The following is a 22,750-nucleotide window of genomic DNA, read 5'->3' on the forward strand; positions in this document are numbered from 1 at the left end:
CTCATTGCATACTCCTACGATAAAAATAATGCCCTAAAATATAATACTTTTAGACAATCTTTTTATATATCTACTCCTTGGCCATATTGCTCTCTCTATAAGGAGAGTGTATTTTGAGACCTGTTCACCTCAAAATTGAGAATCCCAGGCCTTGAGGTGACCGAATTAATCCTTCCAAGAGATTCACTTTTTTCAGAATGTAGCTGAAAGTTGATTATGGGGTTAAGGGAATTCTCTGTCTTTACCAATAATTGCAATTACTCAGTTGATTATGTTATTGTTAGGTGTTGCTGAGATGAGTACAACCTGTAGTGATTCCATGAACAAGAGATTTGAATTCTGTCCTATCTTGTACCATCTTCACACTTCCTGATACACTCGAGCCCATTGCAGCAATCACTGTGTCAACTTACCTGGTTGAGGTTCTTCCTCTCTTTGGCCTTTCTTCCATATTTGAGAGCATGATGTCCCTTTCCAAGGAATAGCTCTCCTAGCAACAACTCTGAAATATGTGAGGTGAAGCTTTATCATCTTTGCCTTTAAGGATACTCTGGCTGCACTTTCTACATCTAAGATATGTTTGCTCTTTTCACAGTCCAGGAGATATTCAGCACTCTTTTCAAACAGCACAGTTCAAAGATGTCAATTCTTCTGTCATCTTTATACATTGTGCAGCTTTTAGATGCATAGTAAGTGACTCCAACCATCAGTTAATCAAAAAGGCCCACCTTGGGACTGGGCGTAGGAGGGAGCAAAACACCATCTGAATCCAGAGAGATACAGCCTTCCTCCTTGCCTTTCTCACACTATTGGCATTCGCTTCTGGGCAGCCAAAAAGAAAGATAAAGTAAAGAAAGGCGGCCCAGGGAGCGAATGCACAGAGTGGGCCTCGGGGCCCTGTATCCCCAGCAACAAGGACTGCAGAGTGAGTTTCCGTGAGGGCATCTGGTGCAGGGTGCCACTCAACTAACTGGAAGAAGGAGTTTGGAGCTGATTCCAAGTACAAGTTTGAGAACTGGGGAGCATGTGACCGAGGCACTGCATCAAGGCCCACCAGGGCCAAGAAACCATTCTCATGATGAAGCCCTGTACCCCCAAGACCAAAACCAAGACCAAAGCCAAGAAACGGAGGAGAAAGCACAAGAGGACTGAATGCCAAGGACCCACGATATAACCCACCAATGCCTTTTTTTCTACAGCTTTATCAATCAGGCTCCTCCTCTCCCCCTCACGCCCCCACATACATCCCCTCACCCCAAGCACCCAGAGTGGGGAGGATCCCAGGATTCTGGGAAGTTTGGGCCTTCTCCCAAAAATATTTGATTCCCACAAATTGTGGTTAACCTTGAGGAGAATGTGCTCATGTGAAACCTATACTTGGATCAGGAAGCAGTCCTCAGAACAGAGCGGGGAAACACTGCATGGTTCAAAATCAAGAAGGGAGTGTATTAGAGACACATCTTGTCTCCTTACCTTTTCAATCAATATGCATAAGAGACCGTGCAGGAGACTGGGCTTTATGAGGAGAAATGTGGCAACAGGATTGGAGGAACTTTACCAACTTACATTATGCAGATGACACAACCTTGCTTGCTGAAGCTGAGGAGGAGCTGAAACACTTGCTGTAGACAAAGGACTGTAGTCTTCAATATGGATTGAAGCTCAACATCAAGAAGACTGAGATTCTCACCATTGGGCCAATTAACAGCACCATGATGGATGGAGAAGAGAGAGAGTTTGTTAAGAGTCACAGCTTGCTCGGCTCCACAGTCAAAATCAAAAGAATTGCATTAGATAAATCTGGTGTCAGGGACCTTTCCAGAGTACTGAGAAGTAATGATGTCAGTCTAGAGACTGAGGTGTACCTGATTCATTCCATAGTCTTCACAATTATTTGCTATATGCATCAAAGAGCTGGACAATGATGACAGAAGAATTGATGCCTTTGAGTTGTGGTACTGGAGAAGAGTCTTGAACATACCATGGATGGCCAAGAAAACAAACAGGTCTGTCTTGGAGAAGGTGAAACCAAGTTTCTCCTTGGAGGCTAGGATTTTGAAGCTTCGCCTCACATGCTTTGGGCATGTGGCCAGGAAGGATCAATCCTTGGAGAAGGATATCATACTTGGAATGTTGGAGGGACAGAACAGGAGAGGAAGACCCCAATGAGATGGATTGATACAGTAACAATGGCAATGAGGATAGGTGTGTCAGAGTCAGTGAGACTGGCTCAGGACAAGGCGGGCTTCAGAGGTGCTAGACATAGGGTCGCTATGGGTTACAGGCTATTCAATGGCACATAACAACAACAACAACCTGGAGAAACTGCATCAGTTAGGGAAGCTGGTCTAAAGTCAAAGGACTATCAAGGACAATGGGCAACCATCAAGGTAAAAGCAGACTTTAGGAAAGACACCATGGATGTGCATGACAATAGAGGGCACATTGAGGTACCTGGAGGACCTGCCTGCACATCCCATAAAAACAAACTGTATCCCAACAACAAGGAGCAGAGGCCAGAGTGTGAGGCCATGAAGAAGCAGGCTCATTGGGAACGTGAGAATGCCGCCTAATACACCTGTCTGGGCAAAGTACAGGTTTTCATCCAAAGGGAGAAAGACATGGACATTGCTTGGTATTCTTGTTATGCAATATGATTGGAGCTTCTAGAATTGATCCTTCCTTTTTTAGTATCAATTCTATTTTCCATATATATGTATATAGAAAAATATAATTTTCCTTATTTTAAAAATGTAATAAAGAAAACAACAGCATTACTAGGTGTCTGATAACAAAAAAACAAAACAAAACAAAAAAACAGGACACTGCATCAATTAGGGAACCTGGTCACATCTCCAAACATAAAGGCAATCACAGACTTTAGGACAGGCTGATTGCACTTGGAAGAGATTCCTGTGGGGCTGCTCTGCAGACCAGAGAGGACTTGAAGGACTTTAGGAAAGGCAAACTTTCTTGTTGCCCAAGACCAAAAGGATCTCCAATGGAACAAGCTTTCCTTCCCAATAAGGAAAACATTTTCAACCTGCATTGAAGTAATCATTTCATATGGTAAAGAGCTACCAACAACCTAAAGACTGAATAGAAATTACTTAACAAAGAAAAATTTCATATAATGTCAAGAAAATAGCAGGCAGCATAAAAAAAATTGGGAAAAACAAAACAAGCCTTCTAAAAAACCCAGAATATATTGCTTACCCAATTAATAACCTAGAGATAGTCGCAAAAGGGAGGGAGGGTTAATCATGGAGTTGTACAATTTGCTGGGTGGGATGGGTGAGAGAAATTGGAAGAATCTGTTCTGCAAAACAATGTATTTAAATTTTGTAAATATACTAGTGTAATTAAAACAAAACAAAACATAGGAACTCCTGAACATAAAGAACTTTAAAAATGACAGCACTAGTCTTTCTGTATTCCATAACTTTGAATAAACGTCGGTTCTCAAGAAAATGAAAAAAAAAAGATTTATTTTTAACTAGGAGGTTAATCATGAAGAGCTCAAATGTTGAGTAGGATAAGCAGAGAGAGAGAAACATGAAAGTGGATAGTAAAGAAAGTTTGAGTACAGGTAACCTCTGACCATTTGCTATTTCAGTAGCTATGTTTTGAAGGGCAGATGGATCCAACAAGCCAAATTTAGGATACGAAATTTGAGAATGTTTCAAATTTTCCATAATGCTGAAAGTGCTCAAGTTTTAGAGGAGGCAGAACAAAGGACTGTCCCTGGGACCACTCTGCCTTCCATACTGAGGTAAAATAGAGCTGGGGACATGTAGAATCTGGCAGAATCAGAGGAATTCAATTGCATCAAGTGTCAGGAGGGGCCCGAAGCCCAGAGGAGGGAAAGGGATAACAGAAAGGGGAGTGATCAGTCCTTGGGCACCTCAGAGAGTGACTTTGGGTTCTTAGTTCAATTGGAGTGAAACCTTTAGGTGTTTGAGAATTGAGGCCGGTGTTGGATGTTGTTGGATTCAAATGGCAAATGGCCTTCGACCTTTGAGACAAGTAAGAAAGTTGAGAGGAGAGCAGGATAAGATAGAGAAAAGTTAGGCCCATTTATGGAGGGTACAAACCAGACCAATAAAGAGTTTAGGTAGGCTCTTGTGTACTTATGTTGAAGTGGAGAGGAGGTTTCTGTGTATATCTGTGTCTTCTTCCTGGTCAGGGAACATCAACACTTTCCAGTTGTGGTGCTGAAGAAGTCTTGAACTGCCAAGAAAACAAATAAGTCTGTCTTGGAGAGGGTGAAACCAAGTGTCTCCTTGGAAACTAGGATTTTGCAGCTTCATCTCACATACTTTGGGCCTGAGGCCAGGAGGGACCAATCCTTGGAGAATGACATCATGCTCGGAAGGGTGGAAGGACAGTGCAGGAGAGGAAGACCCCGGATGAGATGGACCGATACAGTGTGTTGGAGTCAGTACTGGTTCGGTACAGGCCAGGTTTCAGAGGTGCAGTATATAGGGTCGCTATTGGTTGCAGGCAACTTGATGGCACCTAACAACAACAACAATAACACCAGAGAGGTAGGTACTCACACACTTCTTAGAATAATTAACCATAGGAGATGAAAATAAAAAAACAAAACAAAACAACAACAACAAAGAACACTGTCCTGAGGAGAAACCTCAGAGAAAAAGAGAATTGGAAAATAATTAGAAACATAAACAGTAAACCCAGAAAGAAAACTGAAAGACTGGTTTTGCATCATCATGGCTGAAATTAATATCATGAAACAAAGTATGCATAAACCATTAAAATCAACTGGTTCTTTAAAATTTTTCTGAAACCACAATAAAAAGTTAAATAAAAGAGTGTTTTTAAAACAAATGGTGATATTTAATATTTATAAAAACAAAAATAGTGACTTGAGTTTAATTCTTTCAGTCTATTAAATTTTTTGTGTTTTAGGAGTTTAAAATGTGAAATAAGTGAACAGACTATTAATTTGAAAACTGTGTCCAGTTGAAATGAAACTAGTAGCAACTTTTTTAGGTTACATTCTGTGTAAAGGAGTGTATGTAATTGAATTTATACATGGTAGGAATGGAAGGCCACACTAGGTAGCTAAAACTTAGAACAACAAAATATTTTTTTGACAAGGAATATTTTATTACCAACATTCTTTAGAACTACAATTTCATGATAGCAAAACAAAAGTATATCACATTTTAGTTCCTCTTAATATTGTTTCAAATTCTGTATTTAGTAATGGTTTCCCTCATTGCTTCTACCAAGCATGAACTATTTCCATTGTCCAGTCCTGGAATATCACTATTTATTATACTTTTATTATACACATTAGGATTTTTTAGCATGTGTTTGTATAATCTTTAACTTATTAATACTACCCCTTTTTCTTACCTTTATTATATAAAATCCTTCAAATCTTGTTTTAGAAAACTATAAGAAATCAAACAATAAAATAGACATTAAAATAAATAGGAATAATATTTATAGAACATTAAGTGAGGAACACTAAGCAAGATACTATGCTGCTTGTAGCTGGGCAATGAATAAGGACGACAGAAGTTAAATTGGTGCCTTTGAAACCTGGTAATGGAGAAAATTACTGAATATCCTATGGACTTTCAAAAGAACAAACAGATATTTCTTGGAGAATATTCTGCCAGAGTCCTCCTTGGAGGCCAAGTAGATAAAAGCTTCATTTCAATTACTTTGGGCATGTTGATAGGAGAAGCTATTCCTTGGAAGGGGACATCATGCATGGGAGGTGGGAGGGTTGCTAAAAGAGAAAAAGACTCTCAACCTTATAGATTACACAGTGCAGCAATGGATTCAAGTGTGTCTGAAATTGTGAGGATGGCACAGCATAGGACAGGGTCTCTGAGTCATACTGGGCTCAAGGGGCAAGGAGCATGTCACGTAATCCTGACAGCCCTCTGAAGGAAGTTTTGCTTCTCTTTTTGTTCTTGAGTCAGAAATGACGTATAGCTGACCCGCCAGCAGGTTTTCAGAGGCTGTAACACACAGGGAAAGATTACTTATCTTTCTCCTGCTGAGGCACTGGTGGTTTAGAATGATCAGAAAAAGTCTTATTTTTGCATTATCAGTACAATTCCCTAAGAAACACACCCCGAGAGCTCCCTAATGAATGACTTTATATCCACCATATTATTATGGTTGAGAGAAATGAATGACTTTCAAATACCATGCATGTATTAAAATCACTCCACTGACTTTGAATATGACTGTAAAACCCCAGCCTTCTAATTTTCAAACTGATTTCCTTTTCCTCCATTCCATCCAGCAAATCCTTGCCAAAAGTTGACTTGTCTGAATCAGTGATCAGTATGATAAAAGGGATTTGTTTTTGTAGTTAATGCCATGAAGTTTCTACAACTCATAGCGAACCTGTGAGCAACAGACCTTCACCTTACCTTTTCTCGTACCATCTGCAGAATATGTTCAAACCCACTGTTATGGTCACTATGTCAATCCATCTTTTTTGTTTGGTTGGGTTTTTTGAAATATTTTCTGTCGGTTTGTATACAGAAATGTGTATACATTGTTCACATCATTCTTCTTTCAAGTGTACTTCATACAATCATTCCATTGATTGTTTTAGATGCTCACCATTACTTGTCTTTCCATATCCCCACCACATTGTTCTAATTTCTCTTATTGACTCCCTCCCACCACCAAATTGTGCCACCCTATGATGTCCCCCTGTCCACCCTCACCCTCTGTTCCTACCTTTTCCTCCCTTGGATCCCAATACAGGTTTATTAGTTATCCTTTTACTTTTATAATAACGGTCTTATGCAATATTTGTCCTTATGAGTCTAAGTTAGTTCACTCAACATAATGCTTTCCGGTCTCTCTCAAGTTATGTAGCAATTTTCTAAATCATTGCTCCTGAGTGCTGCATAGTATTCCATTTTGTGAATGTTCCACTATTTCTCAATCCATTTGATTTTGGTTGAACATTTGGGGTGTTTCTGTGTTCCTGTGATTGTGAATAACGTTGCTATGAACACTGATGTACATACCTCTGTTTGTGTCCATCTTATTGAATGCCTTAGTCTATTTCTCTGACTTTCCACCTTTGTCAGAATGATGTCTTTTTCCAAGACTGACTCCTCCTGACAATATGCCCAAAGTATGTGAGACAAAATTTCTCTGTTCTTGCCTCTAAGAAGCATCCACCATAGTTGCACTTCCTCTGAGACAGACTTGTTTGTTCTTTTGGAAGTCCATGGGACATTCAATACTCCTCTCCAATACCAGAATTCAAAGGTGTTGATGTTACTTCTGTCATTCAATGTCCTACTTGTAGATGCATAAGAAGTAACAAGAGCCTCAAATTTCTGAAGACCATATTCTAATCAATCAACCTCAAGTGGTGTGGAGATAGTGTGTAACGCCAAGGGGAACATTCCTGCACACTTATGTTCAGTCCCCAATCACTTGAAAGTACATGTTTAAGATATAGTAGAGTTTGTTCAGCATTCACCATCCATGACTTCAGAAATCTAAAGTCCATGAGAATTTTAAATTATGTCCTGCATTTTCCCTTTTTTGATTCAGATTCTTTTATAGGATCTTTGATCAAAATGTTCAGTAACAACGGCTGGGCCCCAAGGCAATTCTGTTCTCATAACAAAGGAGGCAGTTGTTTGAAAGGAATAGTTACATATTCTCTTCATGACTCTCCTTCTTTCTTCTATCCTGAGGAAAGTAAGATCTTTTGATCTTTTACCAGACTTGTCAACTTTTCTCTCAATAAACACACAAACATAAATTATCTTGTCCTCTTTGTAAATATGAAAGCCATTTCCTAGAGGTTCTTTTATGCAAATTGAGAAGGTCAAGGAAAGTTTTTAATAAAGTTTGCATCATTTTCAGATTGAATTTTGGTGACTTTTCTTTATGTTATTCAGATTAAAAAAAAACCACAACCACACACACTCTCTCTCACAAACAAACACATACACATGAGTCACCTAACACACTTCATGATCTAAGAGTTACCACTCTATATAAGTCCAGTGACTAGAACATAGAGATAAAAAGGCAATAGACAGAGAAGGTGGCTTCTTTTAGTGAAGACAATGAGAACGGAGCAGCTTATCATCTTTGTGTTATTATATCTACCACTTTGCTTCGGTTATCCACTTGACAGGACAGTGAAAGAAGAACCAAACATGGATTTTGTCCAGGTAATTAGAGATAGACACTATAACAACTATAACCAGCCCAAGTGGAGAAATAAGTGTGCTTATTTTATTTTCTAATACAAAGGAGAATGACTTGAGATTGAAAGTTATTGTGCTGGGATAATTTAGGATCAGAGAATATTGAAGTACTAGAAGTAAAAGCTTCTTTTGTCTAAAGAGAGAGACCAAAAGAAAATATCCTAGGTAGAAAATATAATTACTTAAGGTGATTGTAAAATGTAGTAATACCTTTGAAACTTAATAAAAAGAATAAATGGAAAACATATGACTTTTCTAGCTGTTCGATTTCTTCAGTTAAAATAATTACAGGAATCCTGAGGGCATGTTTGGTATTCCACTGATATAAACTAATGATGTTTCTGTTATTTTTTTATCATGTTTGGGCAGCAGAATTTGTGTTATGCATTCTTAGATAGTTTTATACAAACAAATTAAAATGGGAAAAGTTGGGTAAACTCACTCACTAATTTTGTTCCTTTTTAAAAAATATGCCAATCTAAATTCTCAACTTCATATCCTTACTTTCTTGGCAAACTTTATGTAATGTAATAATTAGTACCAAAAAAGGACAGGAGCATAGGATAGGGAAGGTTCAAATGCGTTGTTCATAGGGTCTTGTGTGAGTTGACTTGGTGAAACCTATCATCAACCACAAAACCACCAGGATAAAACAATAAAAACAGGATTCATAATTAAAAAATCAAATTAAGTGTGCTATTTACTTTTGTTTCAGCTACAGAATAAATAAAACATAATATGAAATTGGGGCAGCTCTAGACATGCAAAAATTACCTGATATTTATGGTTTTTTTATTCTATTAGAAATACCTAGAAAATGACTATAATCTTGGAAAAGATATGAGGAGAAATGACAGCAGTGTCATGGTTAAAAATATCCAACAAATGCAGCAGTCCTTTGGGTTGCCAGTGGCTGAGAATATGGATGCGGACAATCTGGAGGTGATGCGTAAGCCCATATGTGGAGTCTCCACCATTAGTAACTGCAGTGTCTTTCCTTGCTCACCCAAGTGGAAGAAAAATAACCTTACTTACAGGTAATGTGTCCAAAGAGGTATTCACATAAGGTAAAAACACAATTTCATTGTCACAGAAGAACATGTCTCTACGTTTCTTTTACAGGATTGTAAACTATATACCGAAGCTGTCAAGAGATACTACTGATTCTGCCATTGAGAGGGCTCTGAAACTCTGGGAGGAGGTGACTCCTCTCACATTCTCCAGAATTTATGAAGGAGAGGCGGACATAATGATCTCTTTTATGAGTAGAGGTAAAAAACAAAAACCCAACCAATAAATATAAAAATAATTTTTAAAATAGACACACAGATTTATCAGATGACATTTTTATTAGAAAACACCAAAAAAAAATTCTATGTACTCATCTTTCTAATATGAAAATTTTTCCATTAGGTCATAAAGATGTCTTTTTACCTCATTACGCATCTGAATTTGGTAAGGCTCATGCCTATCCACCAGGAGAAGGGTTATATGGAGACATTCATTTTTACGATGATGAACAATGGGCAGAGGATAATTCAGGTGAGTCATAAATCTCTCAGAGTAATTTCAGAGTTTATCCTTGTCTCTGTCAAGGAAGAATTTAAATATCTAGAATAAGTGGGAAAAGAAATGTCTTAATTGGCTGGAATTTGTGATTATTTCAGTGGTAACCAGAATACTCTTTGTTTCAAAACTTACTTTTAGAAAATGTCTGCCTTTTTTCCTCTTTCCTGCATATTATTTCAAGCACAATATGTACCATTCAAGTTTATTTCAATTATGGAGATCCGGTAACTTAAGGAATTGCCAGTCCAAAGGCATACGGTTTGAATACAAATCAGCTGCTCTGTAGGAGAATAGTGAAGGGTCAGCTATGAGTCATTATAAGTATATAAACACTCAGCTCATTACCATCAAGTTATAATCCCTTCAGAGCTGTCCCTCCAATAGGTTTTCAGGAGGCTATACATTGTACAGGAGATTTTTCATCTTTCCTCCATGGCACTGCTGGTGGATTGGACCATCAGAGAGGTTCAATATTATTATTAATTATTATTATTAATATTATTAGTATTATATATAGTATTATATGTATAGTTATGCATGTCCAAACTCTATATTGTGACTAAAATTGATTGTAAGTTATTATATAGATACATACATTTTTGAAATGGTTATAAAAATTTATAAACATTTCATTGAGACAGTTGCTACTTCTGAGATTGGTTGAAATCCTTGTTATCATTATAGATATTTCATAAATGATGTTCAGGTTGCATAGGAAAACCTACTTTATCTGAAAAATTACCTTTACAATAATTGCTTAGAGTCTTGGCAAAACTAATTCTATTACTGATTTCAATAAGACTTTCTTTATAATATAAAGACAAGTTGTATCCAGCTATCTTTATGTTTCTGAAAACAGTTATGAGTCACGTGGCTATTTTATGTGTATATCCAATTGTACCTATTACAGAGAAGTTTTAACTGCCAAAAATTAATTTATTATGATGAAGAGCATGTAGAACAACTCAGGTTAAATGTCTACTAGAAATAACAGTTTTGTAGCTTAAGAGTTTGAAAAATAGTCTGAATTCATAGAAGCCCGTTAGCCACTGTGTAACTGTTGTTCTCTATTCATCTGAAGCAGAGGGGAAATAATAGATTGAAGACTCAAAGTAGAATCTTGTCTATAAAACAAATATTCTACACAAGCCATGGCCTTCCATACCTTGAGGCCAAAAGAGCTAGATGGTGCTGACTACCACCACTGACCACTGTTAAAAGGACCAAAATAGATGGAGCCTGAGAGAATGGGAGAAGAGTGTGGAATAGAACCTTATGTTCCTTTAAAAAAAAACACCAAAAACCCAAACCCCTCACCAAACAACAAATAAACAGACTTACTGGCTTGTTGAGGGTGGGACTACAAGATTTCCTGAAACTATTGTCTTAAGTTGTTATTGTTATTATTTGCCATCGAGTCACTTGCGACTCATAGCAACCCTATGTACAACAGCCCTAATCCCTGCTCTATTCCTTGCCAATCTTGTTGTCTCCAACACGTCTATCCCCATTACCCCAGTGACAGAATCAATCCACCTCATCTAGGGTCGTCCTGTCCTGCACTGTCCCTCCACCCTCCCACGTATGACCTCCCTCTCCAAGTACTGGTCCTTCCTTGCAACATGTCCAAAGTATGTCAGATGAAGTTTTAGAATCCTTGACTCCAAGAAGCAGCCTCGCTTCACCCTCTCCAGGATGAACTTGTTTGTTCTCCTAGCAGTCCATGGTATATTCAATACTCTTCTCCAGCACAAAAGCTCAAAGGTATCAACTCTCCTTCTATCATCCTTAGTAATTATACAGCTCTCTGAAGCATAGCAAGTAATGGCAAAGACCATGACCTGTACCAGGTGCACCTTAGTCTCCAGACTGATATTGTTGCTCCTCAATACCTTGGAGAGGTCTCTGACAGCAGACTTTCCCAATGCAATTCATCTTTTAATGTCCTGGCTACTGGTACCAAGAGTGCTGATTGTAGAGCCAAGCAAATTGCAGCTGTCAACAATCTCAATCTCTTCGCCATCTTTCATCATGCTGCCAATAGGCCCAGTGGTGAGAATCTTTTTTTTCTTGATATTGATCCTCAGTCCATACTGAAGGTTGCAATTCTTGACTTTCTGCAGCAAGGGCTTCAGGCCCTCCTCAGTTTCAGCAATCTAGGTTGTGTCATCTACACAACACAGATTGTTGATAAGTCTACCTCCAATCCTGATGTCACACTTCTCCTCATAAAGCCCAGCCTCCCAGAAAATCTGTTCTGCAAATAGATTGAAAAGATATGGAGATAGGACACATCCTTGATGCATACCTTTCCCAATTTTGAACCATGCAGTGTTTCCTTGCTCTGTTCTGACTACTGCCTCCTAGTCCAAGGAATAGAAGAACAAATCCAAACCTCAAGTTGCAATACTTAAGGATGCTTTGGGCAGAATATTAAAAGATGCAGGAAGCATTAAAAAAAGATGGAAAGAGTATACAGAGTCACTGTACCAAAAGGACTTGGTGGGCACAGAAGAATTTAATGAAACAACATATAAGCAAGAGCCTGTGGTGATGAAGGAGGAAGTTCAGGTTCTTTGAAAGAATTGGCAAAAAAAACAAGACCCCAGTAGTTGATGGTATGCTGATTGACATATTTCAACAAACAGATGCTGCCCTGGACATATTCACCAAGTTGTGTAATGAAATCTGGAGGACAATCCACCTGGCCTACGACTGGAAGAGATCTATATTTGTTCGAATTCCAAAGAAAGGTGATCCAAAAGAGTGTGAAAATTATAAAAAAATATCATTGATAACATGCAATCAAGATTCTGCTGAAGATCATCCAAAAACGGCTGGAACAGCACGTCAACAGAGAACTGCCTGAAGTGCAGGCTCGATTTAGAAGAGATCATGGCACTAAGGATATTATAGCTAATGTCAGATGGATCTTGGCTGAAAGCAGGGAGTACCAGAGAAATGTCTATCTGTGTGTCATTGAGAAGATTGCCTTAAGAAACACTTCAAATATGGAACTAAAATAAAGCCCTCAGATTATCTTGTATAAGCAACAACAGGTGGTGGTCGTTGTACATCAAGTTGAAAATGACCCAGAGTTGATCCTTCGGTGGGTTTTCAGAGATACTAAATAGCAAAAGAAGAGGTTCATCATGTCTGCAAGTCAATCTTAAAAACATATTTGTGGCACAAGTAAGAAGTCATTGTGGAATTCTAAGTGTGGCCTGTACAGCTACCATGCATTATGTATGTACATTTATGTGCTAAATAGCTGAATGTTTATGATTTTTCACACAGGGACCAAATTATTCTTTGTGGCTGCTCATGAAGTTGGCCATTCCCTGGGTCTCTTTCATTCAGATGACCCCAAAGCTGTGATGAAGCCTTTCTACAATAAACTTGCAGACCATTTCCACTTGCACCTTTCTCAGACTGATGTAAATGGCATTCAATCCCTCTATGGTGAGTGATATCGGAAAAAATAAGGCGTGTGATGCTACAGGGAAACAATGGTGGTTTTCAGGAAACTTGAAATGCTACAAGACATTTCAACTCAGAGCACTTTGAGAATGCTTAAAAGACATAGTGATTAACATAGCTTCCCACTTCTTGTAAGGTTTATATTCATTCATTTGTTCTCTTTTAGGACCTCCACCTCCCTCCTCTGATAAAACCACGGTGCCCGTGAAACCCGTTCGTTCAAAATCTAAGGCACCATCTGTGTGCGACCCTGACTTGTCCTTTGATGCAGTCAGCACTTTGAGAGGGGAAATTCTCTTCTTTAAAGATAGGTGAGACTGGAAAGTTGGCTTTTCCCCCCTTGTCTATTCTATAGAGAATTGCACCTCTAACCCACAGACCATGGCTCTCTGGCAGTTCGTATTAACCAGCAGTCCCCAGGAAGAAAGCTGGGTAGTCTTCTGCAATTGATAGCTTTCAAAACCTAATGGATGATTAGCTAGTTTGTTTTGACTCAGCAGCAATGAGTTGATATGATTCTTAAAATTATTATTCTTTTGCCCTACAATGCATAGATTAAAAAACAATGAAAACTTGACAGATATGTTAAATAAAATGTTTCCTCTAAGGTTTTAAATCATTCAGATCTAATTCTCATTGTGTTTTTTACCTCTTAATATTGTTCAGGTAATTTTTTTAACTGACTTACCAAGTATGATTTTTGGTTAATGTAATATAAAGTCTATAAATATGGGAATTTTTTTATCTGTTTGGTTCACTTACATATTCTCCAAACCTGGAATAGACCTGGCACATTTAATAGATGATTAGAATAAATGAATAATTATCTCTTTATGTATCATTAACAATAAATTTCTTTAAAAAGCCATCAGTAGCTCCACATTGTCTATTAAATGCAACTCCACCAATTTATTCATTTTGGAAAAGAATGATGGATGCTTATGACAAAATATAGAATCAAAGCCGGAAATAGTCAAAAGGCAAATCCCTTTTTATCTCAACATATTCTTCTTATTCCTTTGTATATTTCCAATTATGATTAACTCATATGCAAATATAAATATGATCTTTTCTGCTGTGTATGAATGAGTGCATTATATGTATATTGATATAGGCTTTAGAACATAAACCAAGTTAATAATAACACTGTTGTTGAAGATCCTAGAGACCTAGAATTCAATTCAGTCTTAAGAAAAGTGACAGACAAAAAATTAGGCTCATTTCCTCATCTTCACAAATAACTAATGAAGGATGACATCTTCAACTCCTTTTTATGTATTACAGATATTATTGGCGAAAAATTCGCATGAATCATAAACCTATATTGTTTTCAATTTCCTTATATTGGCCCTCTCTTCCGTCAAAATTGGATGCTGCATATGAAGTTGAGGTCAAGGATATTGTCTTTCTATTTAAAGGTGAATATTACATAAGAATGTCGTCCCTGTTGTTGAAAGAAATATTGTTGCAAAAATTTCATTAAGACATGAATTTTCTTTTAAGTGTTTTATGAATTTCTTTTTAATTTTTCTCCTAGTGCTACTACTATTTAAATTAAATGTCTACATAGAACATTATATGCTTCATTTAAAACTATTCAGTGGGACTTAAATAACAGATTAAAAATGTATATTCATAGGTAGAAAAGCTTCAATATAATAAAATATTTGTAGACACAAGGCAATTTTGATGAAAATCCTAAAATATTTCCTAAACTTGATAAATGGCTCCATTATTTTTTCTGAAAAAAACAAAAGGACTGGATAAGGATTAAAGAACACACACACTTTGTTACATAATAGAGGTCTTGTGGCCTATACGGTAAGGAGTTGTGCTGTACGGTAATAAAGTTAATCTTTGAAGGTTACGCATTAAGGTACCATGTAGTTTTTGTTATTGTGTGTAGTGGAGTTGGAACAAATTCATAGCCAATCCTCCAGTGGGTTTCCAGTGGCAGCTAACTGCACGGGAGTAGATGCTCCATCATTCTTTTGTGGACTAACTAGTGGATTTGAGCCTTGTCCCTTCAAGATTAAAGTGCAGATCCTTACCAGGACCCCATCAGATAGTTAACAATAGTTTATTCCTACTCATAGTGACCGCATATGCTAGAGTAGAACTAGCCAGTAGAATTTCCAAAGCCGTCATCTTGATGGAAGCAGGTTGACAAATCTTTCTTTTGAGAATCTACTGATGGGTTTGAACCACCAGTCTTTCAGTTAACAGCCTAAAATTTTATCCAAACAGAGTTTACCAGTATTAAAGCAAGGACTAACAAACTGACTAATAGAACTATCTCTTTAATAAAATATTTTGTAAACTTTATAAAGAATGAACTTTTTATTTCATGATAGTTTCATTTTTCATTTAATTTAACATCTATCCAAAATACTTATAACCTTCATAGGTTTAATATTTACCTCATTAAGTTGCAGCTTTTCTTCTTTCATAATTCTTTTTTAGGAAGGAAAAATAGAAATTTTGTTATTTGCTTCATTGTAGTTTGAGTGAAAGTTGAAAAGTCAATTGCTTTTTTCATTCACCATTTAGTTACAAGTCCTTTAGTTTATGGCATTAATTAAAATATGTGATCACACTCTTCTCATTTCACCTGTGATTCCTGTTTCTATTAATCCTATCTTACCTTTTCTGCTTCTGAGCTTTATCTCTTGAGTGGTTCCAGCCTTTTTGATCTTACCTAGTTGATTATTCTGAATGCCTCTCTTCTGATATTATTTATCTTCTAGGTGCATTAATTGTTTGGTTACAAGTTGAGCCAAAGAGGCAATTTTTGTTCCAGGTTCCAAGGCTGACAGTCTTGGGGTTTGTTCCCTCAGTCTCTATTGGGCCTAATATTAAGCCTGTTCTTCCTTTTTAATGTGAATGTTTAAGCTTATAAATGCTTCTTTCTTTCTAGTTTTGCTTTATGTAATTTCCAAGACTGCAAGTTTTGTTATGTAATATTTTCATTATTAATGCTTGAATTTTGAAAATTTCCACCTTATTTTCCCCCACTGAATTATAAATTATTTGCAGAGTTTATAAATGTCTAACGCTATAGGGATTTTAAATTTTTAATATTCATTTCTGGTGACTTAATTTTTTTCTTTCTTAGGATTAAATGAAACATGCAAAATTTCACGATAAATTATAAAGTATTATATCACTATAAATCACTGTAAATCACTGCTACTGTCCATTAGTGTTTGTTTGTCTGGGAAGTTTTACTATGTTCTAGGTGCTGTGCTAGTCAATAGAGATTATAACTAAAGGGGCTCATATTTTAGAGAGGAAACAGAACGGACGTCATCAGCACTAACTTCCTGCCACTGAGGCAAAGTCAACTGAGAGCAAACTTCCATTGGGTTTCTGAGGCTAGAACTCTTAATAGGAGGAGACTGCTTATTTTTCTTCTGTAAAGATGCTGGTGGAATAAAACTGGAGATACACAGCTATGTGGTTAGCAATGATGGAATTGAGCGATTCTAGGGTCTGTGCAAATTCAGAGGAACCCAAGACTAATCAGAGACTCCCTAAAAGAGGTTATAACATGGCATGAAGCTAAAAAAAAAAGGGGGGGGGAGAGAGAGAGAAGAGCTTTCCCATGTAGCAAGAAGAAAACATGCAGAAAGTAGGAAGTTCTTCAACATAAAAGCTACTGCTCAAAAGTAAGGGTTAAGGGAGCTCAGGTGGCCTTGTGGCAAGAGGCTGCCCTGCAATCCCGAAGGCACGAGTTTCAAATCCGCCAGATGATCTGCTGGAGAAGGAGGGGCGATCTCCTCTGCCAGTCGGATCCGATTTGATGGTACACAACAAAGAAAAAAAAGGTTTCTCTTTAACTGCTCATATGAGCACAAATCATCTAGAATAGTCAAAACAAGAGAAATACACAATAGATTGGCATTTTAGATTGGCTGGCCACAAATATAAGGAAGCAATTCAGACTTGGGGAGACAGGAAGAGAAGAAAATAAAACAAAGAAACTGATGGCAGAACATGATCCTAATTTCCCCAAGCTTGAGTGGATTCCAGAGAAGCAACACAGATTTTACTTGGTGATTATGGCAAATTTCAAGAGGAAGTGTCCAGTAAGCAGCTGACATGTAGATATGAAGCTTGACAAGAAAATCTAGGTTATAAATTTAGATTAAGACGCCATCCAGAATTGGGAAAAAAACACCTAAGATTGGTGACTATAATTCATGTATAATAATGCATCTTCTTTCATGGATTAATGGATTAATTAATTAATTAATTGCCAAAGTGTATTTATTAATAACCTGCTATTTGGAGTCTTAGTTGGAATGAAAACTAAAATTTTATCTTAATTAAATAACATGTTAAAGTAATTTCTAAAACCAAAAGCCTTCACTCAAAATTTTCTGAATTTATTTTTCACAGGGAATCAGTTCTGGGCCAGTAATGGAAATGTGCTGCAAGCAGGTTATCCAAAAAGCATCCACATGCTAGGCTTTCCTCCAACCGTTGAGAAAATTGATGCAGCTGTTTCTGATAAGAAAAATAAAACCTACTTTTTTGTAGATGACAAATACTGGAGGTAAGACAAAATAGGATTAGGAATGATTTTGTAGGGAGCCTAATAAGGGTGTTTATTTTTCTTCTTCTAAAATCATCTCTGAATCCTCCTACCCTTTCTCGTTTCCTCTGAAAACAACTAATAGTTACTCAACTTTCTAGATGTAACAAAGAGTTCTAATAAAAGCTGATCACTGAGTGATACAGCCAAGGGCCAAAATATATAAAAAGACACGTAAGACAAGTAAGGTCCAGACTTCTGTTAAAGTCACATTTTGTGTGTTGGCCTTCTTCAGTCACCAGGTGACATCCATGTTCTGGTTTTTTTGTACCTTTGAGTTGGAAACAATCCCTAGTTGATTCTCAAGTGGGTTTTCAGAAGCAATAAATTGTATGGGAAGAGAAGGCCTATCTTTTTTCCATGGCTGTTGTTGTTACGTGCTGTCGAGCCATCTGTGACTCATAGTGACTCTATGTACAACAGCTCTAAACCCTGCTGTCGAGCCACCTGTGACTCATAGTGACTCTATGTACAACAGCTCTAAACCCTGCTCTATCCTGTGCCTTTTTCCATGGCAGAGCTGGTAAATTCAAACTGCATACCTTTGCTTTGGCAACACAATTCCTTATCATTAAGCTACCAAAAGAACCTCTAATATAACAAGTTCTAGAGACAAAATCTACAGGAGTCTAGTATGGTAGAGAATCAGCATTTTATTTTTTGCCAATAAATGTATTTACTTTGTTTCCATTACATATTCTCTCTCTCTCTCTCTCTCTCTCTCTCTCTCTCTCTCTCTCTCTCTCTCTCTTCTATAATAATTGTTGTTAGCTGCCATTAAATCATTTCCTGATTTATGACAACTCCAAGCACCATGGGACAAAATCTGTCAGGTCCTGTGCCATCTCCATAATGAGCTGTAGTTCACACTTTAGTGTTGCATATGGGTTTTCTTATTTGCTTGCTTTACTTTTTTTTCTGAAATTGCTTTACTTACAAAGTTTATACGCATTGTGTTTCACACTATTCTTCATTCGCACTGGCTTGCACACAATCATTCTCATGCATTATGTTTTACAAAAATTAATCACCATTTGACCTTGGCCATCATTACCCTGTCTTTTCTCTCAGATCCTTCCCATTACTTCCACCTTTTCTTTCACCCACCATACTGTGAAATCCTGTGGTTTCACCCCTCCCATCCTCAACCCTCCTCTCCTTGAGTGCCCATACATGTTTTACTAGTTATCCTTCTATTTTCACAATAATGGTCTTATGCAGTATTTTCCTTATGAGACTGTGTTAATTCACTCAGCATAATGCTCTCCAGTCTCTCCCAAGTTACATAGTATTTTTCAAAATCATTGTTCCTGAGTGCTGTATAGTATTCGATTGTGTGAATGTACCACAATTGCTCAATCCATTCTGTTGTGGTTGGACATTTGGGCTGTTTCCATTTTCTTGTGATGGCCAATAATGCTGATATAAACATTGGCATGCAAATATCCATTTGTGTCTCAGTTCTAATTTCCTTGGGGTGTATTCCTAATAGTGGAATAGCTGGGTCATACGGAGTTTGTATTTTCAACTTTTTGAGAAGACACCTAGTCTTCTACTGTGGTTGCACCACTTTACAATCCCACCAACAGTGTATTAGAGTTCCCACCTCTCCCTGCTCCCTCCAACATTTACTACTTGCTGCCCTACTAAACTTTGCACTGCCACTGGAGTGAGATGGTATTTCATTGTGGTCCTGTATGTACACACAACCCCAAAACTAAGCCCACTGTCTGTGAGTTAATTCCAACTTACAATTACACATCAAGTTTGTGAGACTTCCCATCTTGCTCCTGTAGAGCAGTTGGTAGATTTTATGTTTTGATTACCAGTGTAACACAGAACACAGTCCTGATATATTTTTTACTAAAAGGGCCACAAATACATTTTGTAACATTCAGACTTGGAAAACTGACTTCAGACATGTGTTCGGACTTTCTAGAATGGCAAGATATTTCTGTTTTTGGGAAAATACAGTTTTAAGTGCTGAGTTTAATAAGCCATGGACAGTAATAATTATTGTAGACCTTTGTACCACTTGAAAAGATTATCCAGCATTTCACGTTGGGATATTGATGTAATTTTATACTTGTAGGTAATAAGGGGTTCACATAAATACTAAGCTGTATTTCTTTTGTTGCAGATTTGATGAGAATAGCCAGTCCATGGATCAAGGCTTCCCCAGACTAATAACTGAGGACTTTCCAGGAATTGAGCCAAAGATTGATGCTGTATTTGAAACATTTGGTAAGAGGCTATTGATTTGTTTTTTTTACAATAGGGCACCAGTGGACAGTTTATGGCATAATAGTAAAGCAGAAAGTCAAAACAATTTCTAAATCATTCACTCTTTTATCTTTTCACTTTGCAATCTACAAGATTTATGTAGTTTGTGTTTACATTTTTTTCTATGAATTTCTCACATCAGTATATAAAATCAAAGAATGATGTCTCACACTATAGCCATTTTTTAAATGTATTTTTATTGTTGTTGAATCAAAATCAACTCATAGCTGAACCTCCATTACATTTCCATCACGGTAAATCAAGTAGGAGGGGCATGTTCATCTTTCCTCAAGGTGTTCCTGTTGAATTTGAACTGCCAGAATATAATCATATCTCTTGTGTCCCCAGAGGACCCTTTTTTCTTTATTTTATCTTGAGTCACATACAAAATTCAGATATACTGTTCTTCATTCATATACATTACGTTTCACACATTCTTTCATTCACATTGTGTTACATATGATTATTCCCACTTGTGTTTCGAAAATTAGCCACCATTCATCTATGCTTACCATTCCCTTATCTTTCAGATACCCACTGGATTTTTCCTAATTCCTTCTTCACCTCCTCCCTTCACCCACCAAGCTCTGTGACCCTGTAATTTTCTCCCCTCACCCTCCTCAGCCTCCTGCCCTATTCCCTTCTCCCTTTGGACCTTTTTTATGTATCTAACTAGTTATTTTTCTATTTTTACAATAGTCGTATTGCAGTGTTTGTTCTTATGAAACTGAGTTGTTAACTCTGAAAAGTGCTCTCTAATCTCTTCCATGTTATATATATTTTTAATCATTGCTCTTGAATGTTACAAAATATTTCATGTGAATTTACCACAATTTCTCAATCTACTCATTTGTTGATTGACATTTAAGCTGTTTCTATTTTCTTACTATTGTGAGTGACTGGCTATGAACATAGGTTTGCAAATCTTAGTTTGTGGGTAGTCCTATTTTCCTTGGGCTATATTCCTAGCAGTGGGATTACTGGATCATATGGAATTTCTATGTTTAGCTTTTTGAGGAAACACCAAACTGACTTCCAGAGTTGTTGTAACATTTTACAATCTCACCAATAATGTGTGAGCATTCCGATATCTTCACATCCTCTGCAACATTTATTACTTCTGTCTTGTTAAACTTTTCCACTGCTACTGGGCTGAGGTGGTATCTCATTTGGTTTTAATTTGCATGTCTCTTATTGCCAGTGATTTTGAGCATTCCCCCCCCCCCCCGTGTCTATTTGTCATCCAAATGCATTCTTCTGTAAAAGGTTGTTGCATGTCTTTGGCCCATTTTTAAGTAGGGTTGTTAGCATTTTTTTTATTGTTTTTGGTGGAGGCACTGTAATATTCTGTAAGCTTTCGTTATGAGATCTTTGTCTGAAAAGTCATTGGCAAAAGGGGTCCCCTACCCCTCCTTACTAGGTTTTCTTTTTATCCTGTTGGAAAAAGCTTTTGATGCACCCAATCTTTAGAAGGTCCCATTCATCAATGTTATCTTCTCCTTGTGCAATTGTGGGTATATTTGCCAGCCTGCTTATACCATAAGCTAGTGCTTTTAAGTTTGATCCCATTTTGTCTCTTATGATCTTTAAGGTATTGGGCCTTACCCTTCAGTCTCTAATCTACCTTGAGTTGTTTTTTTATTTATGGTATGAGGTGTGGAATGTGCTTCAGTTTTATGCAGGTAGATGTCTAGTTTTGCCAGCACCATTTGTTGAAGAGGTTGTTATTTGCTTGTTTGATAGATTTTGTTTCTTTGTTGAATACCATTTGATCATAGGTAGATAAGTTAATTTTTAAGGTCTCAGTTTTGTTCCATTAGTCTATGTGTCTGTCATTTTACCAGCACTATACTGTTTTGGTTTTTAAAGCTGTTAGTAGGTTTTCAGATAAGGGAGTGCTATGGTCACCCCTCCTTCGCTTTTGTTTTTAAATGTGCTTTGTTTAGTAAGGAGTCTCTTTCTTCTCCAAATAAACTTTACAATTGCCTTTCTGTCTCTTTTAAAATTTAGTTTGGTATCTGTATTGAAATTGTGTTAAACACATAGATTGCTTTTGGTAGGACTGTCATTTTCACTGTTTTGAGTCTTTCTATCTAGTCCAATTGGCAGTGTCATGATGAATGGAGAGGGGATTCAATCTATAAACAGCTTTATCTTGCTTGGGTCCACAATTAACACGCTTGGAGTGAGCAGTCAGGAAATGAGACATATTGAACTGAGAAAATCTGCAGTTAGAGACTTTTCCAAATTATTGAGGAGTAGTGATGTCGGTTTGAGAACTAAGGTGTATCTGATTTAGGCGACAGCCTTTCTGATTACTAGCAATGCATCCAAGAAATGGACAATGAATAAGGATGACAGAAAAAGAATTTACATCTTTGAGGTGTGGTGTAGGAGAAGAGCACTGAACATCCAATGGATGGCCAAGAGAACAAAGAGTTATGTCTTGGAGAGGGTGCAGCTGGAGTGCTTTTTGGAGGCAAGAATGATGAGGTCTCGCCTCACGTACACTGGACAGGTTGCTAGGAGGTGCCATTCCTTGGGAGAGGGACATGATGCTGGGAAGGGTGAAGGGTTGGTG

At 37.3% G+C, this 22,750-nt stretch overlaps 1 protein-coding gene across 1 annotated transcript in view; it reads left to right on the plus strand.

The window, feature by feature from the left end:
• Positions 1–2,417: 2,417 nt before the first annotated feature.
• LOC102860488 (stromelysin-2-like) overlaps positions 2,418–22,750 on the plus strand; it is a 28,989-nt gene continuing 8,656 nt past the window's right edge. The window contains exons 1-11 of the mRNA XM_006887349.1: positions 2,418–2,556; positions 7,573–7,627; positions 8,168–8,204; positions 9,045–9,277; positions 9,363–9,511; positions 9,654–9,782; positions 13,107–13,271; positions 13,456–13,600; positions 14,574–14,707; positions 17,691–17,847; positions 20,027–20,130. Of these exons, the coding sequence (XP_006887411.1) occupies positions 2,418–2,556; positions 7,573–7,627; positions 8,168–8,204; positions 9,045–9,277; positions 9,363–9,511; positions 9,654–9,782; positions 13,107–13,271; positions 13,456–13,600; positions 14,574–14,707; positions 17,691–17,847; positions 20,027–20,130 (1,447 nt within the window). The remainder of the gene's footprint in view (positions 2,557–7,572; positions 7,628–8,167; positions 8,205–9,044; positions 9,278–9,362; positions 9,512–9,653; positions 9,783–13,106; positions 13,272–13,455; positions 13,601–14,573; positions 14,708–17,690; positions 17,848–20,026; positions 20,131–22,750) is intronic.

Source organism: Elephantulus edwardii, unplaced genomic scaffold, assembly GCF_000299155.1.
Source record: "Elephantulus edwardii isolate Elephantulus edwardi_28Jun2011 unplaced genomic scaffold, EleEdw1.0 scaffold00056, whole genome shotgun sequence".
Classification (NCBI taxonomy): Eukaryota; Metazoa; Chordata; class Mammalia; order Macroscelidea; family Macroscelididae; genus Elephantulus; species Elephantulus edwardii.